Source organism: Erpetoichthys calabaricus, chromosome 3, assembly GCF_900747795.2.
Source record: "Erpetoichthys calabaricus chromosome 3, fErpCal1.3, whole genome shotgun sequence".
NCBI lineage: Eukaryota > Metazoa > Chordata > Cladistia > Polypteriformes > Polypteridae > Erpetoichthys > Erpetoichthys calabaricus.
In genome coordinates this window covers 204681103-204706225 of record NC_041396.2, presented here as the reverse complement: position 1 = coordinate 204706225, position 25123 = coordinate 204681103, and the positions used below count along the sequence as shown (strand labels likewise).

General features: G+C 37.3%; 1 protein-coding gene across 4 annotated transcripts in view; it reads right to left on the bottom strand.

Moving 5' to 3' along the window:
• esr1 (estrogen receptor 1) overlaps positions 1 to 25123 on the bottom strand; it is a 248537-nt gene that overhangs the window by 124875 nt on the left and 98539 nt on the right. For all 4 annotated transcript variants that reach the window (XR_007934419.1, XM_028797702.2, XM_028797703.2 and 1 more), the window contains one exon: positions 12462 to 12578. Coding sequence is in view for 3 of the 4 variants with exons in the window: in XM_028797702.2 (XP_028653535.1) it covers positions 12462 to 12578 (117 nt within the window). In the remaining variant the exon portion in view is untranslated. The remainder of the gene's footprint in view (positions 1 to 12461; positions 12579 to 25123) is intronic.

Sequence of the window (25123 nt, the reverse complement as noted above, 5' to 3'; positions counted from 1 at the left end):
TGAAGGGCTCAGTCAAAAAGATGTTATTCACTAATAAAAACCTATAAATAAAGTTTTCATCTTGTTATTTGCTATACATATGTTGAAACAGTGTGATCTGATAGGTCAGTGGTCTGTGTTCTTACCCTGAATCTTCAAGGGCTCACTTTGAAAATGGTTAAAGGGGAATGGTTTAATTTTGATTTCACGGTAAATTTATAAAATACAAAAACATTATCAAATTTGGCCGTGTTTCTGATCAGCTTCATAAATGTTCTTATATGGACTTAGGATTTAATAATAAATGCTGACCAGTGAAATGTGCAGTTTTTCATAGAAAAGAAGAGAAAGTAAAAGTATTGCAAATGTATTGAACCATTTGTAATGCATTACAAACTTTGTGGTAAGCCGTATATAACATACTATGTAATTATTAATAATATATTACTTTAAAAAATATCCCTAGCACTGCTCTTGACCTTGGAACAGGAAAACGAAAAGTAACAAATGGTAGGCAAAGACTAACTAATGACTAATCAAGTCATTGTATGCTGCCAATATTATGAACATTAACTTAATATAAACTGATTTTTACTCTTCTGACAGTTATACTTTGTTGAGCATACTTGCCATGAACTTTCACAAGATGACATTTATTGGGATTCACGTTGTAATGCAGTGATTTTTTTCATTCCAACAGATGGCACATCACAAACGTTAACACTGCTGTTAAGAATCCTATACCAAATGCTGTATGAGTGAGGCAACAGGCAATATATTTTAATAAAGGAAAATAAAAAAAAATGTAAAATGAAGAAAGATAGAGGGGTACTACTCTCATTCAGGTCCATTAAATATTCTATTGATCTGCAGAGCAGGAATAAATTGTGTAAATAAAAAACAAAATTGATCAACAGCTATCAATAGGAGATGGAGGGAAGTGTGCTTCCAGATAAGGCCAGTTCAAGGAAAAGAGCTTTCAAATGAACTTGTCAATCATTTTGAAGCAAGAAGTGATGTCAGATATGAATAGAGATACATGAAAAAAGCAATTCAGACAGAGCACGTTGAGCTTGACAAAATTAATTGCCTGAACAGTGAAAGGCAGGATTGGAAAGAGAGGCTGCAAAGCGTACAAATAAGAATAAATGTCACCGATGAAGAAGCAGGCAGCAGACAAGACAGTCAAACATAATTACAATGTGCAAATTAATCCGAAGACATGAAAATCCCCACACTTGAGGCAGATGCCAAAAAAGGAACAGTGTTCAAAACAATTACAATGGGATGCCAGATATTATCGATTGTGAGCGGAAATCTCATTCAACCATGATCAGTGACCCTAAGAAATTCAGCAGAATTTGCATTATGAAATGGAACTAATTCAGGGCATTACCGTGTTATCATGGATCTCTGTTATGAATACCAATTGATACTTGAGCATTTAGATTTAAATGTTAGAACAACAGTCCACTATTTATGGTAGACCAAGCCAGCTGGTATATTATGAAATGTTTTGGCAGGTCCTAGTCAGATAGATCTTGGTTTGTCTTTTCAAAAGAACCTCAGACCTTCCTAGTTTTATTTTTCCCTGATAGTGTATCCTTTTTCCCTCCTCATTTGCTTCCTTATCTTCCCTTATGTCACAGGTGGCTGGGGGGGCGACCCGGCTGGGACGCCCCGGAGGACCGAAAGAGGGCTTACGCCTTCCCCAGACCACGTGGGGGCAGCCACCCTGGCGGCTATGAGGACGGGTACAGAGCTTGGAAGCTCCACCCTGTAGGGGCCCGTGGTCACCGCCAGGGGGCGCCCCAATGCCTTGGGTGTGGTGGAAGTGCTGGGGGGAACAGGATCGGGGACACCTGGAGTGCTTCCGGGTGTGCAGACGGCACTTCCGCCACACTGGGGAGTGCCGGTGGAAGATTGTCGGGAGGCACCTGGAGCACATCCGGGTGACTATAAAAGGTGCCACCTCCCTCCATGCAGGGACTTGAGTCGGGTGGAAGAAGGACGAGGTCTTGGAGGAGGCAAGGAGGCGGCCTGAAGAATGAAAGGCATTTGTGTTGTGGCCAGGACTTTTGGGGACTTAGGGGTTTGTGTGCACAACTGTAAATATGGAGCTCTTAAATAAACGTGTGTTGGGTAACTTCAACATGTCTGCCTGTCTGTGTCTGGGTCATCTTCCACACTTAATACACTGTACTTACATATTACCATCAATTCACCAAAAATTGTTAGTTTTAGTAGCCTTAAGTACATACTGTAAATGAAATGTACATGTGCATTTTGCATTGTAAGCCATTTTCAGACAACACTCTTTCAACTTTCCAGGCTTACAGATTCAAATTCAGCAACTTACTGTATATACTTTAACATTTACAAGTAATTAACCTACTGATCTTATATAATGTATCTTCCATATGATTGGACAGTGCTCTGCTGTTACAACAGTGTGTATTCATGCTGAAAATACCTGAAGGAAATTGAAGAATTTTATACACTTGAGAAAATATGAATGGACAGAAGAAGATGAATATGGATATTTTAGACTGGTTGTTCAGTCTTTGAGGAGAGAAGACAATGATGCCAAGTTTGGTAAATAAAATGGTGAAGTTTCCAGTACAGTGATTTGAAGCCATGTCATTAAAAGAAAAATGACTATTGTCGAAAAGTCAAATGCAATATTTTTCAGTTCAACATTTTTAGCGGACTGTCTAGCATCTATGACCAATGGGTGGATTGTGGTCACAAGAATTTTTAAAAAGGTTTTAGGCCACTGAAAGTTGTAGATTCTTGGTTGCTATCAGAAGGCATATTCCACTGTGTACAAGAGAGACAAGTGGTGCAGTTCATCTGTCCGGAGTTTTAATAGCACTAGTGGGTGGTAGCTTCATTATGCTTAACTGGGACATAGAACACAATTTCAAAGTGAGTTCTAACAACTCCAGAAGTATGTTTGAATGTGATTCAAGCAATGCCTTTGAGAAGTGTTGGGGAAAATGTGGTCCTCAAAAACACAATAGAAAAGACTTACAGCAACAGTAATGGCACTTGTGTTAGTAGAATGGGGGTATAAGATAGATAATGAGAGAGACTCAGGGTTCAGGAAAAAATGAAATATGTTACCATTTTATTATCACTAAAGCATTATCAGGTGGCTCAGATGTGTCTGTTTTGTATTGTTGGCACCTTCATTTTACTTGTAAAGAAGCCATTTTTATATTACATCCTGGCCAACGTTTTATCCCTTATTTTATATGAGGTGTTACTAAGTGACAAAAGCTTTAAATCATATCAAAGCAAACAGAAAGGCGCCATCATTATTCATTCAGTTACCTTCCATACATTTTCAGTTACCTTCCATACAAATCAGGTTATTTTTAGGTTTGATTTGATAGGATATAGGATGTAGTTGTTCATATTTAGGCAATGACTGCTACATTTACTAAATACATATTCAGTCACAGCCACTAATCTTTCAGATGATAAATCCAACTCTACAAAAAAGTAAACATCATTCTTCAGGTGTATCTGTATTAGGCAAAACTAAATACATTAATTCTGATATGCCACAACTAGGTTATGAAATGCAAATCATTAAATATTGTGCAAAGGTAAGGTTACTGAACATATCTCTGTGGTGCAATATTTTGCATTTCAACACCACTAAGAAACAGCGTCATGGCTTAATAAAGAAAAAATATTAATCTCTGAAATCTGTTTTTCCAACACTTGGCTCCCAGCATAAAGTGAAAGTGGATAGAACAATGGTCTGGCACAACCCACTGAATTCACTGAAACCGTGTATCACTCATCAACGTCAGACTCTTGAGGAATGTGTGACGTAAATGAAATAATACAAAAATAAATACAAGAAAAGACTATACAGACAAAATGAGAACATGCACGCTCCACAAAGACAGTGACAAGACCCAGAATCTAACCCTTCAAGCTGCACAGCCAAGTTGTGACACACACACCTTCACATACCCAAACACACATCTACACACACAATCAACACATGGAATTGCTTCATTACTTCTGTCTTTGTGGTACTCTCCCAAATGAAAGAAACAATTTAGAGGATTTTCATAAAGATTCTGACAAGATAGCTTCAAAGCAGTAATAGTGACATCAAAGGAACACCTTATTATATCTGTCGATTACTAAATACTGAAAATAAAAGGTTTTACTCCTTCTCATTCTTTCTTACTGTCATGTTTCTCCTCTGACTGTGGTTCACAGTGGTCCTCCATAGTTCCTGACAGATCATTTCAAACGCACTAGGGAGCAGAGAGTTTCTTGTATTTACTGTGCCTTTGTTACTGTATTACCTTTTGTGTTTTCAGGAATTATGAACCTCTGCTCTGTTTTTCAACTATGTCTTTGGATTCTGTATTTAGTTCTCTTTTTGATTATTTGTTTCTTTCTGTTTACTGGTTTTTGTGACTTCTGCCACTGTTTTAAGGATTCTGATGTCTGTTTATTGCATTGGAATTTGTTTGCTGAGGACTTCCTTTTAGGCAATACGTTTTTCCTCCTTTTTGATATTTTTGAATACTAAGGGGCTCTGCCCCCTGCTTGCTTCGCTCACCAACCCCCGGGTGGGCACTACGCACTAGCCACTTTGTGGGTCTGCTGCTCGCATATGGGGACGTGGATGTACAATTTAAACAGATTGCTATTTTCATGGGAATTGTTACATATGCATAATAGACCTACCTATTTTACATTACAGCGAGTAATTAACCATAATAAAAAATAGTAAAACGTAATAAATTGAAAGAAAATTATGTTTCATGTTGCATTAGTGGTATTCATTTCGTTATATGTTTTCATTCTGTTTGGCTTTGAAATTAACACACAAATACTTTTTAAATTTACACTTTTACTGTAAAACTTCAGTAAAAACAATATTTGGAATTAACTTTTCATCAATATCACATTGAATTTTGATTTCGTGTTTGGAGTTACATCGTGACAACGCAACGTATAACTGCCCGTGAGTGAATATCGTTTCTTTCTCTCTAATAAATAAACCGACTTTTTCAAATGTTTGTCCCTGTGATTTGTTAATGTCATCCATCCATCCAGTTTCCAACCCGCTGAATCCGAACACAGGGTCATGGGGGTCTGCTGGAGCCAATCCCAGCCAACACAGGGCACAAGGCAGGAACCAATCCCGGGCAGGGTGCCAACCCACCGCAGTGTTAATGTCATTGCAAAAGCTATTCTAACAGGAAACTGTAAACATTTTAATACGAATGGCATATCAAGATCTCCTTTGGTTTATAATGTTATCTGCGGAAGATGTACTATATTACCGTTCTTGTTGCTTGTTAAAATTTTACATGCAATAACATTACGATACATCCTTCTTTCAACAGTGATTCGGCCGGTGGAAGACAGGACGGTGTTAACGGTTGTAGATATTCTACAGGATATTGTAAATTGATGTTTTCATGTTCCCCATCATCACCACCAACTGCTTCAGCATAGTCTATTGATACGCATTTAACCAATTTGCCATTTAACTGATCAACAATTTTCGTGTTAATTCATTTGACTTCATCATTTCTCTGTGCTAGGATTCCCATGTATTCATTTCTTCTGTTGATAACCCTTCGGGATGAAATTCTTCAATAAGATTTATTATTATTATTTTTATTATTTATTATAACACTTATTATGTCCAGAGCAGGGTAAAATAATTAGCCAGCCATGGATAACTCAGAACGTTAACTTCTTTATTTTATGACAGGCACAAACGATCACCAATCAAGAAGACTTTCTTTTATTCCTAGACTCCTTTGCTATCCCTTCAACAGGTAACACATTTTATAAGAACTCCCCCTAGCGTTCTAGCAGAAACTACAACTGAACACAACAATAAGTCTTCTTTTATTAGGATCTTAAAATGAGGAAAACATAAAAATTTATAAGAGCTGAGAGCGCAAAAACCGTGTTTGACAAAAGCATTCATATGAACGAGAAGTGAGAGGACTGTGGGCGTGGGCAGTTATACTGTAAATGTTTGAGAGGAGGGCGGGAGTTGAAAAAATCTCTTGGCAATAGTCTCGTCCCAAGATTTTCTTTTATATAGAGAATTATACTAGTTGATCTTCAGATTGATGACCATCTTGAATGTTCTCAATTTGTAATAATGTTTGTCACTTTAGAATGATAAACTTCTAATTGTTCAGAAATGGCCTTATAATCTTTCCCAGAATAATGGGAAACAAGAATTAGAACTGCAGAGTGTGGTTGATGTTATTTTTTTAATATATAATTTGATATATGGTTACTCCCCAAGGGGAATTTGTCTTTTTGCATAACATTTTAAAGGCAATTTTCAGGTTAAGGGCCTTGGTCAAGGGCCCAATGGAACAGGATCCCTACTGGCAATAATGGGATTGTATCCAGCAGGGGGTGTTATCTCCCTTGTTGGAATGAGTTCTTTTGTAATTGCGGCATGTTACATAACCCGAAAACTATATAGATATAATATAAAAGGCGATACCCCCTCCCTTTGTGATACGGCGGTAAGAAATCAAATAGGAGAAATATCTTAGTTGTGTTTAATGACGGCTTATGCTACATAACAGACGAAGGAAATCAATGGCAAGAACCCAGTTCGGGAGTCGGGGCCCGATGTATGGAGTCTGCCATTTTCGCTGTGTGGTGGCAGGCTTTTCAGGATCAGATGACGTTAACTTCCATCCGACCATCTTCTTCAAAGGTCTGCCGGGCAATGTTCCAAGGCTTTATTATCTTTCTTCATGTGCAGGACCCCACTTAGGTGAATCATGCCATTCCAAACAAGGCAAAAGAGGATACAGATTCATGCTGACTTTGACAGTCAAAAAACAGTATACAACTGTCCTCACTCTGACTGCCCTTTTCCCATTTGTCTCTGTCTGTCTTATCTGCTTGGTCTAGCAGTTCTATATGATGAGCCCCTGTGTCAACTGTGCATGTGAGTAGAAAAAGGCAGATTTATAAAATATATTTGCACAGAGCACAGTGACATATTAAACTTGTACACTTACTACAGGGATTTGAAATGGCAGCCTTCCAGATGCTAGTGTAGATCCCTAGCCTCCGAGCCACCACTCTGCCCTGAAGATCTATATATATAATTGTGCTCAAAGTTTGCAGTACTAATATTTGAATTGCAGTGTGGTACAGTATATTTGGTTTATTTGTGGATCTCTTTGAATGTTTTTATAACCTCATAGCGCATAAAAGGAAGGATTCCAGGTAAATATGATAATATTTTTAATCTAAAAATTGCCAATGACAAAGAAAAACACAATACTTAGTTTGTGACTCAGTCCTCGTAGACAAAAAATGTTATGGCTCATTCTTATTCATTTGTAAGATATACTATGGTCTTATTTTGTGCGTCACTTAATTTATCCAGAGTCTACTAAGAGCACTTAACTGTTCTTTGCTGTGGCCCTTAATGTGGGCAGAGTAAATGGCAGAAAGTGTATCTGGATGTACATTGATTAGTTTCAAATGTGTCTGCCTGTTGTGTACATGTATGCACTTAGGGGAATGTTCACTATGTGTTTTTTACAGCATTACAGTATGAAGGATTGTTTTAATGTTTCTTGAGCACAGTGGCCTTCTGAATTATTGAGTTACATTTGGTAGTAGACAAACAACAAAACCTACATTTCAGTTCTTAAAAGTAAACTTTATGGTCCTTAATGAATAAAGTCAGAAAAGAAGAATATTCTTTAAAGTGCACTACAGCTATTGTCAATTAAAGCCAATAATATATTACAATATTTTCAATATTCTTAGACTGCACAATTCTGAAATTCAGCTCTAAAATACAATATAGTGACACCAGTCAGTAGTGTATAGTATGCAAAGCAGGACCTACACTTGGGCTAGGCCTCTGTCTATTGTGGAGCCCACTCACAAACAAGTTTGCATGGAGCCAATTTAGAACACGTGTCAGGGCACACTCATGTACACACTCACATGATACCGATCAACCTAACATGAATGTCTTTAGGATAAAAGAGGAAAACTGGAGTACATGGAAAACACTCAATGTAGGAATAGGATGAACATGCAAACTAGATTCAAAGTCAGAACACTGTATCCATGATGCAACAGTACAAAACACTGGGCCACTAAGTAGCCTTTGTAAAATTATATGTATGTTAAATATGTACTGTGCATTTACAACTGTAAAGCTACTGGTAAAATCCAATAACTGATACTACAGAAGATAAGTTCTTCCAAATAACAACTAGTTGATATCTGGTTGCCAGAAGTGCTTATGACAAAAGTTAAAGACAGGTAAAAAAGCATAATATCTAGAACAGCAGACAGGTAAATTTAAAGAGCAGTCAACAAAGACATAAAGATGAGAGTTAGGCACCATGACAGCAAAAAAATAAGTCCAATCAAGGGTGAAAAATCAGTAACAAAGCAGGTGAACCAAAAATAATTTGTGAATACTTAACAAGTTCAAGATTGAGGATAGAGAAAAACCCAGAACTGAATAATTGTAAGGGGAAGTTATTAAGCCTAATTAGCAAACTATTGTAGGTGTGGGATGATCAAATTTATGGAGTAAACCATTGCATAGCAACAAAGATGCATCTTCAACTAGCACCTTAAATTTCATTGCTAATTTATGTGTACAAGAATATATCCTTAAAGGATAAATTATGTATTTGTCAAGTCAAAGTAATTTTTTCACATTCATGACATATATTAATTTGCCACATGAAATTTTTTTCTAAAATTAAGCATTTTTTATAAATTTTAAAAAATACCTAGCTTGCTATTGCACTTTAAAATGGAGGTGATGGGTACCAGGGTCCAACGTGAAAACAAAAGCCATAAAACTTACAGAATACAATTTTTTAAGCCAAGAGTTTAATGAAGTATTGAACCGCATCTTGCGGTAGCACACATATTGTGAAATAGCGTATCCATAGAAAGAAAAAAAAGCATAAAAGAAAACATTTTTATGAGATTCAGCTATTTTAAATGGAAACTGGCTGTGTACTTCACCTCACTACTCGTCTTTATCTGAGGTTTCACAAGCATATACTTTAAAATACTCTCCAAGCTCTGTTACTGACATAACTTAATGTCAATGTACTTAATGTTGATTCCCAGATGTGAATTACCATCTATGTTCTGTAGACAAGACAATAACCACTGAAAAAATGTCACATGGTCATTCACAGATTTTATTCATCCATACATAATAAGCTACATACCAGGAAAAAAGGGTGTAGATTTAATTTACTTCACAGCACAAAAAAGATTAAACAATTTTTGTAATTGACATATATTACTGGCACCTTTGCAGTATTTAGCATTAAAGCAAGTAATCTTCCACAGTTAAATACAACTACTGATAGCTATGAATCTGAAAATACACTGGGAGAAAATGCAAACCCTAGTCCTTTGAGATAGGAATGTCAGCTCTACGCTACCACACTGCCTATGTTAAAAAATAAATGTATATCTAGAATGTCTGTTCTGTTCTTGTCACATGATTGCTCACGACGACCATGCTGAACCACTCTCTTACTAGCTGTCACTAGACTAATGTACAATGTGAACTACTGTATGTTACAGTAGTATTAGGCAATACATTTGTGAAACAATCAGTATTAATTGCAAAATAAAGCAATACATGTTTTTGAGCAGCAGGAATAAGTATCCGTATGATTCAGTATATCTGCCAGCATTAGGGGTGCACCTGGTGTAAATGTCAAAACCTCACCCAAGAGGGCTACTGGGAGCAGACAAATAAACAGGAAATGTATCTTTATTTCTAGAAAATAATACCAAAACTCTGTGATAAAAGGAATTATTTCCAGTTTACTTTTGTTTTCACAAGCATGCTTTGGTAACATGGTTGGCGAGTTTTCTTAAATCAAAAATTTTGCTGCCTCAAAGTGGACAGATTTATAAATTTCAGGGCTTTTGTTTTCACATTGGACCCCAGTGTGCTTCATCTCCATTTTAAAGTGTTAGAACAGGAAAGGACATTTTTAAAATCTATTAAAAAAATGCTTCACTTTAGAACATAGTTTCATTAGGAAAAATTAATATATACCGTGATTGTAGAAGAAATAACTTTGACTTGAAAAATACTAATTGTATTCTTTAAGTCATTACATCTTTGCTCTTTCAAAGTCTGTCTCATAAACTGGAACAATATCAAGTCAAGTCAAGTTGGGGTGCATGAATCGGTACAGTGCATTGTCACACCCACCACACAATGAAACAGCTCGGAATCTCATTTGGCAACCCCTCAGGCAGACACATGGTACAGTCCCACCCTCCGGAAATGACCCTCTATCTGCTGCAGCCAGGTGGTACGTGGGGGACACCTTGGCCTGGTCCAGCTACTTGGATCCCCAGCAATGAGGATCCTGCAAGCTGAATCAACTTCTGGGAATCATATGGCCGTAGTGCCGTAACTGACTCTCCCTCACAATGCAGGTAATGTGCCTCATTTGAATTGGGACTCTATGAGCAACCGCTCATTCGACACAAAGTCAAACCAGCGGTGCCCAAGGATTTTCCGGAGAGACACAGTACCAAAGAAGTCCAGTCTTTGTCTCAGGTCACTGGATAGTGTCCATGTCTCGCAACCATATAGCAAGACAGGAAGCACCAGGACTCTAAAGACTTGGACCTTTGTCCTTTTGCATAGATATCGGGAGTGCTACACACCCTTTCCAGCGATCTCATGACCCCCCTCATGCTCTCCCACTCCGTCTACTGACTTCATAGGAAGAGTCACCAGAGACTTGAATGTCATTGCCAAGGTAAGTAAACCTCTTGACAAGGTTGACACTCTCTCAGCAGACAGACACACTGCTGATGGCTGTGCCCAAGAAGTCATTAAAGACCTGGATATTGGTTTTTATCCAGGACACTCACAAGCCCAGACACTCCGACGCCTAAGTCTCTCGAAAGCCCCGATCAGAGCCTCCAATGACTATGTGAAGATCACAGCATTGTCAGCAAACTCAAGATCAGTGAACAATATTAAAGAATCCCCCTCACTCTCAGTATTTAAATCCAGGACTTATTATTTTATTATAGCAAACTCATGTTAACTAAGCTGACCCATTTAAATACGCAACGGGAGATCTGAAAATCAAAAGTACACCTTTATATGAAGGATTTAGGAGTCACAGTGGACTCAACACTATCAACTTCCAGACAGTGTTCAGAAGCCATTAAGAAGGCTAACAGAATGTTAGGTTATATAGCATGATGTGTGGAGTACAAGTCCAAGGAGGTTATACTGAAGCTTCATAATGCACTGGTGAGGACTCATCTGGAGTACTGTGTACAGTTTTGGTCTCCAGGCTACAAAAAGCAGCATTAGAAAAGGTCCAGAGTAGAGCAACTAGGCTTATTCTGGGGCTACAGGGGATGAATTATGAAGAAAGATTAAAAGAGCTGAGCCTTTTCAGTTTAAACAAAAGAAGATTAAGAGATTTAAGAGGAGAAAGTGTTAAAATTATGAAGGGAATTACTACTAATTTCCCTTTGGGATTAATAAAGTATCTATCTATCTATCTATCTATCTATCTATCTATCTATCTATCTATCTATCTATCTATCTATCTATCTATCTATCTATCTATCTATCTATCTATCTATCTACAGTGGATCGTCACTGTTATCTTAAAATGAGTTTATCAAGAACACAGGGACACAGTTGGAAATTTCATATAAACATGCCTGCTTCTCAGGTGCAGAACTGTAAAACAGCTGGATCAAATTGATAAAACACAGGCTGCTCTTTTTTATTGAAAAACTATTGAATCATTAAAAATGTTTATCTTACCTGGTAGTTCTTTTGGATAATTGATACTTTTTTATTTCTTATCTTTGTGTCCATTTTTGTATAAGACATTAGTACTGTTGTTGTGGTCACTTTTAACCCATGGTAAAAGAATTACAAATTGGATGGTAAGTTACTAAGTTATAAACTAAGTGTGTTTTTGAAGTTTTTACTAAACTCTTATTTATTACAATTGCATTTGTCCAAATCTCTATACTGGTGGAAGGCCAAAAAAGTACATTTTCTCTGGAAATAGTGACTTTAATTTGCAAACAATAAAAAATGTGTGTGTTCTGTTTCAGTAATAGTGATCTGGCTATTTCAAATGTTTGAATTAAATCATTTGTCTTGACTGATAGGTTTATAGGCATAATAAAAGAAAGCAAATAATGAAAAAGCTAACTTGGCCAGAAGGATCTTATTGTGTTAAAGCACTGGCTTCAAATATGGTTGAATAGCTTGTTCCAGAACAGACTGAAATTTAAAACGAATGCAACATCTAAGCTGCTATTAAATTTGCTGTGACAGGTTTGTGAAGCTCCAGCTATGCTTTTTTGGGAGAATATTTCAAATGAAAAGTTTAAAGCAAACTGTAAATTGAATAAGGTAATAATATCTTCAAGTTCCATACCTCCCTTCATCATTCCCACTTCATAGCACTTTCGTAAACGACAGGCCTGGCAACTTTTCCTCCTGTTCTTGTCAATGGTGCACTGGTTCGTAGCAGGGCACATGTAGTCGTTGTGTCCTGCAAAATGCAAAAGAACTATAAAGTGAAGACATATTTACAGAGATTAAACAAATCACCAAAGACTGCAGTCCTGTCCCAGTGTCAGTTTCTGTCTTGATGTGAAGCATCAAAGTTCATATATAAATATCATTAACAATTGTTACATGTTTCTATTTTTTTAAAAATCCATCCATCCATCCATTTTCTAACCCGCTGAATCCGAACACAGGGTCACGGGGGTCTGCTGGAAGCCAATCCCAGCCAACACAGGGCACAAGGCAGGAACCAATCCCGGGCAGGGTGCCAACCCACCGCAGGACACACACAAACACACCCACACACCCAGCACACACTAAGGCCAATTTAGAATCGCCAATCCACCTAACCTGCATGTCTTTGGACTGTGGGAGGAAACCGGAGTGCCCAGAGGAAACCCACGCAGACACGGGGAGAACATGCAAACTCCACGCAGGGAGGACCCGGGAAGCGAACCCGGGTCTCCTAACTGCGAGGCAGCAGCGCTACCACTGCGCCACCATGCCGCCCTTTTTTTAAAAATATTCTTTGGATTTCCAGTGCCTTGAATATTTTCTTATATTTGATTGTTCCTTATAATTAACCTTATACCAACTTTTCCTTAAAAGGTCCTTCATCATTATGGTGCAGGTTTGTATTAACCAATCGCAGGTCTTTTAGGAAATGTGTATTAGTTAGAGACAGGTGGATTCATTGAACTAATTGCAAGAACTCAAAAAGCAGATTTTTACACCAAAATCTTAGTCCTATTTATGGTAACAAGAAGTAACTCTGTCAAGATTTTCATGTATGCCATTACCACCTAAAAACATCCAGGCAAAGGCAGTCTTGTTGGAAACCCATTGTTGATGAAAGGGGTTGCTTTAAAAGAAATAGAGCTAAGTAAAACAGAGGTCCTGAGAGAGGCATCCAACTAAACAATGGTGTTCCATTAGGTAAGGTAAGGTGATGTATTTCCAAGTCTTACAAAAGTTCTTTCTGCTCCTTCACATGGATAGAACAACCATGATATGCAGAAAACACTTGAGAATACAAGCTGGTAGAGCAATGTTAACAATTTGAGGAGACGTTTCACAACATACATTGTTTTCCTTGAAAAGGTAGAGCAACATTTAAATGCCACAGGACGTACAGTTATTTTTTCAGTTAGGTTTTTCGTTTCATGGCAGCAGTGCATGCACCTCAGTTTAATGTCACAAGATCTAATGTCAAATAAGCATCTCTGTGACAAAGATCTTTTGTATTCAATGTGGCAAAAACGTTATAGTCGACATGGGTCAGCATCTCTGTGCCATATCTTGCTGAATGCATGTGTCTTTTTTAATTCAGGCTGATTTCAACTCATTGCTTGATATTTTTGCTCAATATCATGTGGTTACTTTGTATAAAGGTGGCAAAAGATAAAGGGTAGAACACTAATGGATTTAGTCATTTGCTACTTTTCATTTACAACTCATTTGAAAGGAGAGGTGGAATGTTTCATTTAATTTTTATATGAAAGAGATTTACCTTGATCATGTTCCATGTTGTAACAAAGTAAAATGTGAATATTTCCAAGACAGAAGAATACCTTTTATAGCCAATGTTAGTATATCACCTACTGTATGTTGTTTGGCTCCAGGACTTTATAATGTATATTTTAGGTGAGATGTCCTAGATCAAAGGTCTAGCAACAAAGGAAATGTAAGGAATGATCATCATGATGCAACTATTCATTCTAAACGTGTGTACACAGTGATTTAGATGAAGATATGGCAATAAGTCCAGGATGAGAGGTTGCTGTCTTGGCTCTGATAATAAAGAAGTCATGCATTCAAGTCTTAGTCTCAGATGTCTATGAAAATGCAAACTGGACCGCAGTGTTTAAATAAAGATAACTATGTAGAGATTACAATGAAAAGTAACATCTGAAAGACAAGTTAATGGACTTAGTTTTATTGTGAGGTTCTCCTTGGCTCACAATCTGAAATGAAAAAACACTCCTACTGCAATCTAATGTACTTGATTGATTGTACTTGATAGTGTACACTTGATTTTCTGACTTACTTTTGTCCTCAACATAAACGTGAGTTAGTTCTAATTCATTTCATGGTATTTTATTCAATTGTTTGGTTCCTGTGAACATCAGCATTATTAACTGTTTTGAAAAATCCTTTTAAAGATGCAAATCAAGTGCAAGCATTTTTTATGAGTATAAATGTATTATTATTATTATTATTATTATTATTATTATTATTATTGTTAATATCAGGTGCCCTGAGGTAGGCCAAAATCCCATTCAGGGTTGATACTTGGGTTGATGCATTAATCAATTAATTTTTAGATTAAATAACAATGTTTAATATACAGTATGTGCAAAATGTGATGCTTGCATATTTTATTTATAAAAAATGCAGGACATACTTTCCTTTTTTTACAATATATTACAATATTTATTGTTTATTAAATGTACCCATTACAGGGCACAGACGATATTCATTCACTTTTATATCCATTTCAAACAGTAACAACGCATTGGCTGCTGAAGCCCATGGCATGGCAGACTTAAACATAGCCACAGTTGCTGGTGAAAGTTGTCGGTTTAAAATCAACGCAAAGAATGAAAACACATTTTTTGAAGGAAAATCCAGATAAGGTTTGACTCCAGCTTAGAAGTGAAACAATTCACACGTACTGGCTGCTGCACCTCCATTCCTTAACCTTAAATCCTTTATTTTCATACTAACAACTATTCAAATGTTTACTTCTTCTAAATGTAGAAATGAACAGGCGGACATTTCTATGAAAGATGTTTTAATTAGTTTTCGCATGAACTGTAAAATACTAATTACATTAAATACTGAATTTAAAACATATTCTCAAATTACCAATAGTAATCAAGCATTTGGAAAGCATGTTCGGTTTTGACACAAGCTCAACTTAATATCGTTGTCTTGATCAAATTTTGCGTAAACTGAAAAATCATCCAAGACTTTCAAGCCAAACTCCATCTGATTCCATTTGGCAATCACATTTCTCACAGATTAATTTTGCACAGCAAGAGACTTGCATATGTGCCAGACGTACGAGTAGAAAATGAAAAAAAAAATTGAACTGAAGCATGAGATAAAGTGGTAAAAACAATAATAATAAATATGGCTGCAAGCATCATTTATCTGTTGCAAATATCCACAGACCGTTTATCCATCCAATAATCTATCCATCCATCCATCCACCAATTCTTCCAATTTATTTTCGGCATCAGCTTAGTCTATTGCAGGAATGAGAACTTCAGTCTAACCCCACACATAACCAAAAAGCAACACTTGGCTGGATATTGATCCAGGGCAAGGCACATGACCACTCTCAAAGAGAGAAGGAATGTAGAATTGGTTAACCAGAAGTGTGCAGTCTCAGTGGGATAGACCCCACATTCTGATGAACCGGAAAAAGGATAAATGGGTAAAAAAATGGTGGATGTTTTCTAGATTAAGCAGTTACAAACAGCAGTGTTTCATGTGTTATATCGTATTAAACATTGTCACAAAACATATTTTTTCAGGAATTTCTGATTGCATGGCTCAGTGATGTGAAACAAATTTCATTCCTCAGGAGTCATAATATGATGAACTGTATTGATTGATAGTCTTTAAATTTGCATAATTTTAATTTTGACTACCCCACCCCAGGCCAGCCCCTTGATATGGCAGCAGGGCTTGTGAACCTTAAGGATGCTCATTGCTAGATTGTCTGGAGTTTTGTGCTCCTGGTAGGGTCTCCCTTGGCAAACAGGTTTGAACTGAAAGGCCAGACAAAGAATGGTTCGCAATGACCCTCATGAAGGAACAAGACACAAAACATTGTACCCTGCGTAGGATAGGGTTACACTTCTGGCGCCAGGCCTCTGGCTGGGCTCAGAATGAAACAGCAATATGGAGCTCTTGTGAGCTCACCAACTGTAAGATGAAGTGTGACATTAAGTTGCAATGTCAGTTAATGGCGGGCACAGGTGGGAAAGACCTAGATGGACTAGACCCTGGCAATGGAGACTGGCTTTGAGAACTTGGAACATCACCTCTCTTTTGGGGAAGGAGCCTGAGCTAGTGCAGTAGGTTGGAAAAGTACTGTCTAGATATAGTTGGTACCATGGTATCACCTCTACACATAGCCTGGGTCCTGGAACATACTGCCATGACCCTCACCAGGAAAAACAGTTGAGAAGAAGAGATAAGATGGGATGTTTAATAAAGAGATTCTTTCAAGTTTTTAATCACATTTGCACTCAGTATGGCTCCACTTGAAAACAACTGAAGTAGACTGAGATTACAGGTACATGCAGTATAGATGAGTTGTACATCATGAGAGTGTAGTAGTAATGTATATGACTGTTTTGGCCTCAGGCACTGATTAGTTTGAAACATGAGATTATGCAGTAATGCAGCATCATGGCAAGAACAATTTAATAGATATAAGGTAATTGTACAAAAATGTTATTATTTTATTAATCCGCTTTTTACATTCAGGGGTTACTGAAGAGAAAACCTAACCCAGTAGCACTGAACAGAAGTCAAGGTCTAACTGTGGGTAGTGAATTGCATGATATACTAATTCATTTATAATCATACAAGTTGAATGTGAAACTTGAGTGAGAATCTGAAAACTCCAAATGGGCAAGATCAGACTCAAAAACAAACCCTGGTCAATGGATTTGTGAAGCAAACATATTAACTTTCTCTGTTAGTCTTGACTGTAAGGCACGCAGGGGACTATGAAGTTTTAAACATTAGATAAGTAATTTGTAGAACATAGAGAACAACATACAGAACAGTGAACTCAACTAGAAGTTCAGATTTTACTAGCGTAAATAAGCGGAAGAAAGTTAGAAATGAAATCACTTTTTGTTCCAAATCTTATCTCCACTAAATAAACTATTTGTTACCCTATAAAGCACAGGAAATTTCACAATGAAGCTTTCTTGATAAGCTAAGACCCAAGAAGATACAATTTCAGATTGAAGAGAGATGAAAAAAATGATTAAAGATAAGCTACAACTGTAAAAAGATTATCCTTGATAAGAAAGAACAACTTTGGAAACAAACTGATACATGTCAATATGATTTTTCAGTCATATCATCAGGTAATTATGACATTTACATGCTTGAAGTATATTTTGTCTTTCCTAAGCAGAGACAAAACACTAAAAACAAGAATAATGAAAAAGGAATGTTCCCTCCTTGGTGAAGTTGAGCTAAATGTTATTTCTCTAGAGCACATTTTATCTACGTAGTTAAATGTACTTTTTGTCTAAACCTAAAAAATGCCTATGGCTTGAGTCATATTCAGATTACTGCTCTTCTCTGCAGTCTGACTCAATAATTCAAGACATTTTTATGGACAGTACAAAATCTAATGAAGAAATAAAAGTGATAAAATAATGTGCCAAATAATTCACTTTAAAACATTCTTACAACCAAATCCTTAAAAAGGCAGGAGTTCTTGTAAAAATGTTTCTCCCAGGCGGCACAGTGGCTCTGTAGTTAAGGCAAGGCGAGAGTCCTGTGTTCAGACCACAGTCAGGTAACTATCAACACTATGTGAAATCTTCACATTATTTAATAATAATAATAATAATACATTTTATTTATATAGCGCCACCCCCGGAAGTGCAGCCAGAAGAGGAGCTGGATCCTATGCAGCACTTCAGATACACCCGGAAGTGCAGCCGGAAGTTGATCAAGGAGCACCTGGAGCACTTCCAAGTGCAGTATAAAAGAGGACACCTCACTCCATTCGGGGAGCCGGAGTTGGGAAGCAGAGGACAGAGCTTGTGAGAGAGGAGTAGAGGTGGTCAGATAGGAGAAGAAAAGGACAGGACTGAGCATTGTGGCTGGTTGCTGCACTGTGTTGTGTGTACAGAACAACTGTAAAATAAAAAGTGTGTGCTTTTGAACATTGTTGTGTCTCAGTGTCTGTCTGTAGCTGGGCTGGTCTTCTACAATATATATATATATATATATATATATATATATATATATATATATACACATAAACACATACTTTTATATGCATTGTGATATATGGCCAGCAGCTTATCCCAGCCAATACCCCCAAGCCGCCAGATGGAGCCCTCCCGGCAATATGGAGGTGCCCCGAATTCCAGCAGGGCATCATGGGCCTTGGAGTCTTTCATCACAGCCCTGCTGGATAACGTGGGGGTCGCCAGGGGACGCTGCAGGGAGGCCCAGGGACTTGTATTTTCCTTATAGCCCGGACGTACTTCCCAGTTGAGGCTAAAGAAAAGAAGAAGTTTTCATCTGACCCGGAAGTGTTATAAAGTCACATGGACTGAGGGACAGAAACACTTCCGGGTTAAAGACTTTAAAAGGACTGTGGGAGATCCCAGCAGTGAGCCGAGTTGGGAGGAAGGGTGACTGAGCTACTGGGTGGAGTGGAGGAATTATTATTGAGTATTGTAGTATTGATTTATTGAATATAGGGGAGGTGGAGGTGCTTTGTGCACTTTATTATTATAATAAATTAATCTTTATCTGGTGTTAGTACTTGTTGTCTGAGGGTTCAAGGGGACGACAACACCCCTATCTGTCACAACATATAATTATATTCATATACACATACATTTACAGACAGTATGCTGCATTCAATGTATTGTGTGTGTTTCTTTTGTTAATGTTATTTTACTGTTACCTGTTCTGAGGAGACACGCAAATAAGAAATTAATTGTATCAGCACACATGACAAGACACTAGACTTGACTTGGCACTTTATTATACTGGATTAATTAAATTAATAAAATGAAACTCTACAATTTACTTTGAAGAATGCCTAACATATGCCCAACATGTTTCACTCTACAAAGCATGTTCTTATGCTGACTGCACTTGCTAAATAAGGTACCCTGCTCTCTTCTAGGTTTTTGTATTGCTGATGAATGACAGGGGGTATAGTATTGGACTTCCTGTCGCAAACTGGGAAAGTATTATAGCCCACCTGTAGTCTGGAGCTGTGTTCCCTCAGAAAAAAAAGTAACCCACTCAAAATTTCTTAAAAAAATTAAAGGAGTCTTTTTTGCTAATAATCATTGTTCATTCAAATGCTGTAAAAAGTGAAACCTGGTTAGTGCTAAAATAAAATACAAAACTGACAAAATAAATCAAATGTAAGAAAATTACTCCTTAATATAAGCAAAAAAAAAAACTTGTATAGAGACTGTTAACCTTAACCTTATATGCTATCTATGACAGATACATTAAGTCAGGTTTTCCCGGAAATAGCAATAACAGTCACCACACCACACTCTATTACAGTCAGTCGAAGAACCTCAGAATTTACTGCCACTGAACTAAACAACTCCTTGTCACTCCCTGGATTAAACTACAGCTTATACCTTCCCAACTTTTTGTGGAATCCAATAATGTCACAGGAATATACCAAAAATCTACATAAAATCTTCTGAACTGAAAAACCTTTAAACAAAATAGACAATATATATTCTCCTATATATCTGTCCGGTACTTCAAAATTAATTTACCACAAACCAAGAAAGAAAAATCTCAGCAATTCAAATAGTGATAGTCAACAGTAGCCCCCCACAGCTAACAGCATAACAAGAGGTTAATGTTCTGGTGGTACAGTCTGATCTTCAGTTTAACCTACCTGCTTAATCATTTGCATTAACACAGAAGGAATTCACAAAATTAATCACAGGATCAAGACTTTTTATAACCAAACTAGTCATTTAGCCCGTTACAATAACGGGCGCTAGAACAGTAGTGCATAAACATTAGTAGGAACAGTCTATATTAAATGGCAAGGGACTTTGACCTCATTCTTTTTGTTGGTCGTATTTTTCTTTCTTTCAGCCTTTCTTTTGTTGATGTTTACTTGCTGAGCTGACCGTTCTTCGTGGGCTGCCGCCGTGTATTGTGTGTCTTTAATATTCTGTGACAGTAATACTGTCTTGTACGTCCGCTGGCTTCTTCGTCCGTATTATACCTTTAATTTTCTCTGGCGGTAATACAGACGCGCACGTTGGTAATATGCCTTTAATCTCCTCTGATAGTAATACTGGCTTGTATGTGGCTGTAATATGAGTCACTGTATTGTGTACCTTTAATTTCCACACTGTATTGTGTACCTCGCAGTAATACTGGTTTGTATTTCCGTAAAACGTTTGTAATTTTCTCTGACAGTAATATCGCACATCGCACAGTGCCCCGCGCATGTGCACTTCACCAGAAGACACACACACACACGGATACCTGGATGCACACAGGGATTTTATTAATATACCACTGTCAGGTAAAATAAATAACTCCACTTCCATAAATAACCCATCATTGCTTCTTCTCCTGCATCTGAAATTAAAGGAATTTTAATTTTTATCATAAATTCAATGTTTATGCTGTGCCCTCCTTCTTCTTATTGGTCAGAGGTTCAGTTTTTGCTGTACAGATTTAATTTGAATGCCAAGAGAACTAGATTGAAGCTCTCTGCTCTACTCCATGATGAGTGTGATACAGGGATCAGGGACATTTACAGATTTGGAATTGTAGCAGAGGACAAGGCAAACCATTCCACTACTGCTTCAGTACCAGTTATAAATGAAAATAATAATAATTACAAGAATAAATAATGAAAAATAAATTTTCAAGTACTGGAAAAACGTTTTCATCAGATTAAATAGGATATTCTGCAAGTAGCAATGACTGTAGGGAAGACACAGCATGAAACAAAGTCAGAGAATATACTGTGCTGTATGCATAGAGCATCAAGAATCCACATATAACAGCAGATGTTCTCAGGCAAAACTTATTTTAGGATTAAAAAGGTGAGAAAGCACAGCAACATTAGACTATACTAGCCAGCTGACACAGTGCTGAGAAATTTCATGAAATGTACAACTTCCATCCATCCATCCATTCTCCAACCCGCTGAATCTGAACACAGGGTCACGGGGGTCTGCTGGAGCCAATCCCAGCCAACACAGGGCACAAGGCAGGAACCAATCCCGGGCAGGGTGCCAACCCACCGCAGGACACACACAAACACCAAGCACACACTAGGGCCAATTTAGAATCACCAATCCACCTAACCTGCATGTCTTTGGACTGTGGGAGGAAACCGGAGCGCCCGGAGGAAACCCACGCAGACAACATGCAAACTCCACGCAGGGAGGACCCGGGAAGCGAACCCGGGTCCCCAGGTCTCCCAACTGCGAGGCAGCAGCGCTACCCACTGCGCCACCGTGCCGCCCAAATGTACAACTTAGAAACATAAATTTACCCTGATGCAGCAGGTAACTCTTTTCATGTGACAGGGCTTACTACTATTGAGAAAATGACCAAAAATATCCTGCAGCTTTTAGATCCCATGTGAATAGCTTGAATATTCTAACAGTTTTCCTGTCACAAATTTTCAAGAGTTTAGTTTAGGAAATGGACATTAACATTTGAAAATCATTACAAACTCCATTTCAAACAGTTGTTGCCTTAAGCAGTCGCAGAAAGAGCATGAGAGGAATCTCATAAAAAATGGACTTTTGATTTAGGCCAAACACTGCAGTGGATGAACATGCTTTGTAAAATTTAATCTTTACTAAATAATGGCCTGCTTAATGGTCTAAGCATGACACATTTTAAAGCAACACAGATCAATGACTGTGGTCAACTAATGGTATATGTATGTATGTATAGATAGATAGATAGATAGATAGATAGATAGATAGATAGATAGATAGATAGATAGATAGATAGATAGATAGATAGATAGATAGATAGATAGATAGATAGAACTTTATTTGTCACTGGAGGGAAATGTGTCTTTTTATAGAAGCTCTTTAAAAAATAAATACATAAATAAATATATATACACACACACTCTGAACAAACAACATAATGACTAAAGAGTAAGAAAAGTTTAAAAAAGACACACTGCACCTCAGAATGTTTTTTGTTAAAAGAAATTAATTGATGGGATATAAACAAGCCCAGATTAAGACCCCTACAGGAACCTAGAAGACGTAGCTCCTTAACAGAGAGTTGATCACACATTTTAACAGTACAGCATGCAGACTACAACTCGTTTAATGCAGTGTGGTATTTCCCACACTTGCTTTGGTGCGATGGACTCAATCATTTCATTGAGTGGAAAGGGTGGGAGATTGGTAAAACAAGGCCCACGCTTGTTACTGTATCAAGGGCCCCTGAGTGAGTACAGAGAATGTCCTGATGGTAGATCTGCCCCTAGGTCTAGATCAGGCCTGAAAACAAAATTTGAGAATACAATATTAGTGCAGTATTTCAGTTTATAGTTTTGTGAATATTGGAAAAAGATGACACATTAACATGATATAATGATTTAAAAATAATCTATTTACTAAAATATTCTGTTCCAACATGTGTTTGTGTTTATATTATGCTAGAAGAGTGCTATGCACTTGTGTACATCCAAACTTTACAAACAAATATCGCTGTAAATAGTTACAGGTTACCCTCCACCCCGTATATATAAAGCTGGCCTACTAGAATGCGTACCTGGACTACCATATGCATTTACAATTTGTCCACCGCTTTGTTGTCAATTATAGGTCCCTTTTTACCAAACATTAGCTAATGAATATGGAAAAAACATACAGTAAATGCATTAAAATCTGACACTGTTGTGTTTTCCATGGCATCTCAGTCCTGGTCTGGCAACCAGCCCTCGTAATCCACTGAATTAAAAAAAACAATGCTTTAAAATATAACTTTACCAAACATTTTAAAAATGTTACTGTAATCCACATTTCTGATTCTACTGAGTAACAGCAGACAAGATTTGGCTTAAGATTTTAAAACTGAAACTATCCATCAGAAGAACTTAAAGTTTCTGTCTGAGAATAGTGATCTATATTGCTGGTCTGAGAATTAAACCTTGACAGTAAGCCTTGATGTTTTTCTGATAGCTGAGAGATAAAGGAGAGTCTGAAATAAGCCTTTACAAAAATCCAACCATCATCCCCATTTAAAGCTGGATTCACATTTTGTGTGCAAGGAATTAGAACAGGCTTAAAGTAAGAAAAGCTACACCTGCAGATGTGAATTCTTACAATTGGCTATCACTGTGAAGGACAGAGAAATGAACAGAAAGTAGATTAAATTACAAACTGCAGTATGAATAGAGTTTCTGAATGAAAGCCATTAAAATAAACAAGAAGACTGGGTGAAGGAGACAAGTGAGATGACTTAATTAAATATTGATGCTGAAAGCTGACTTCTGTTTTTCTAAAGTTTTGATTTTTTTAATCTTAAAGCCAATTACAATAAGAAAAAAACAATTTAATTAAAATGTAAAACAAAATCAGTAACTTAATACTTAATGTGTTAAATTATAATCAACACTTATTACCCCCTGCGGTGGGCTGGCGCCCTGCCCAGGGATTTGTTCCTGCCTTGCGCCCTGTGTTGGCTGGGATTGGCTCCAGCAGACCCCCGTGACCCTGTGTTAGGACATAGCGGGATGGATGATGACTGGCTGACTGACTTATTACCCCAATCCTATCCACTTTACCACTAGGAAAACAAAAAAGTAATTCAGAGGAAGTTCCCCATAGATTAAATCATAATAAGAAAGTAGAAGAGAGGTAGAAGTCCTGGAGACTACATTACAATAGTATTAATTAATTTTGATCACTTTTCTCATAGTTCATCCCATACCTTTTGTCTGTCGCATGCCAAGAATGTGTTAAATTTGGTCCATTTTACCTCCATATTCTTTAGAGCAGGGGTGGGCAAAGTCAGTCCTGGAGGGCCACAGTGGTTGCAGGTTTTTGTTCCAACCCAGTTGCTTAATTATTAATTATTAATTTAATTAACCCAAATAGCGCATGATAAATACACACAGGTAAAAATGGAAACAAGCTAAATGGAGGACTGCTGGTTTCTTTTGTCATTTGAATCTTAATGCTAATAAGTAGCAATTAAAAATTGAGAATACAGCTGTTTAAGACTAGAATAAGTAATAAGCGTTCAAAATCTTAATGAGTGACACAACTAAAATGAAGCAGAAGTGTTACTTGAGCAATAAGGGCTTCTTATTAAGCAATTGGGTTGGAACAAAAATCTGCAGCCACTGCGGCCCTCCACTCCAGGAGCGACTTTGCCCACCCATGCTTTTGAGCATTGCTTCTCAACCAGTGGGTGATGACCCACTTTTGAGTTGCTATTGTGTATATAGGCAGTGGATTATGGCAATCGAGGATTTTACTCGAAAATGATGATCAGGCTACATTCAACAAGGAGGCCAAAAAAGTGGGAAAAAGTGGATCACAACACCAAAAAGGTAACCACTTTCAGAAACTAATAAATGACTAATTTATATTTGTTCTAGCTAAAAGAAAACATTTTTAATGATATATGCATTTTGTATTATTTCTGTGTTTATTAGATGTCCATATTCAAATCTGACTCCCAAAGGTTATGCATAAAGACAATTTCCCTTCAGGGATTAATGCAGTATTCCAAAAATGAGGTAGTGACTCTAAACCGGCC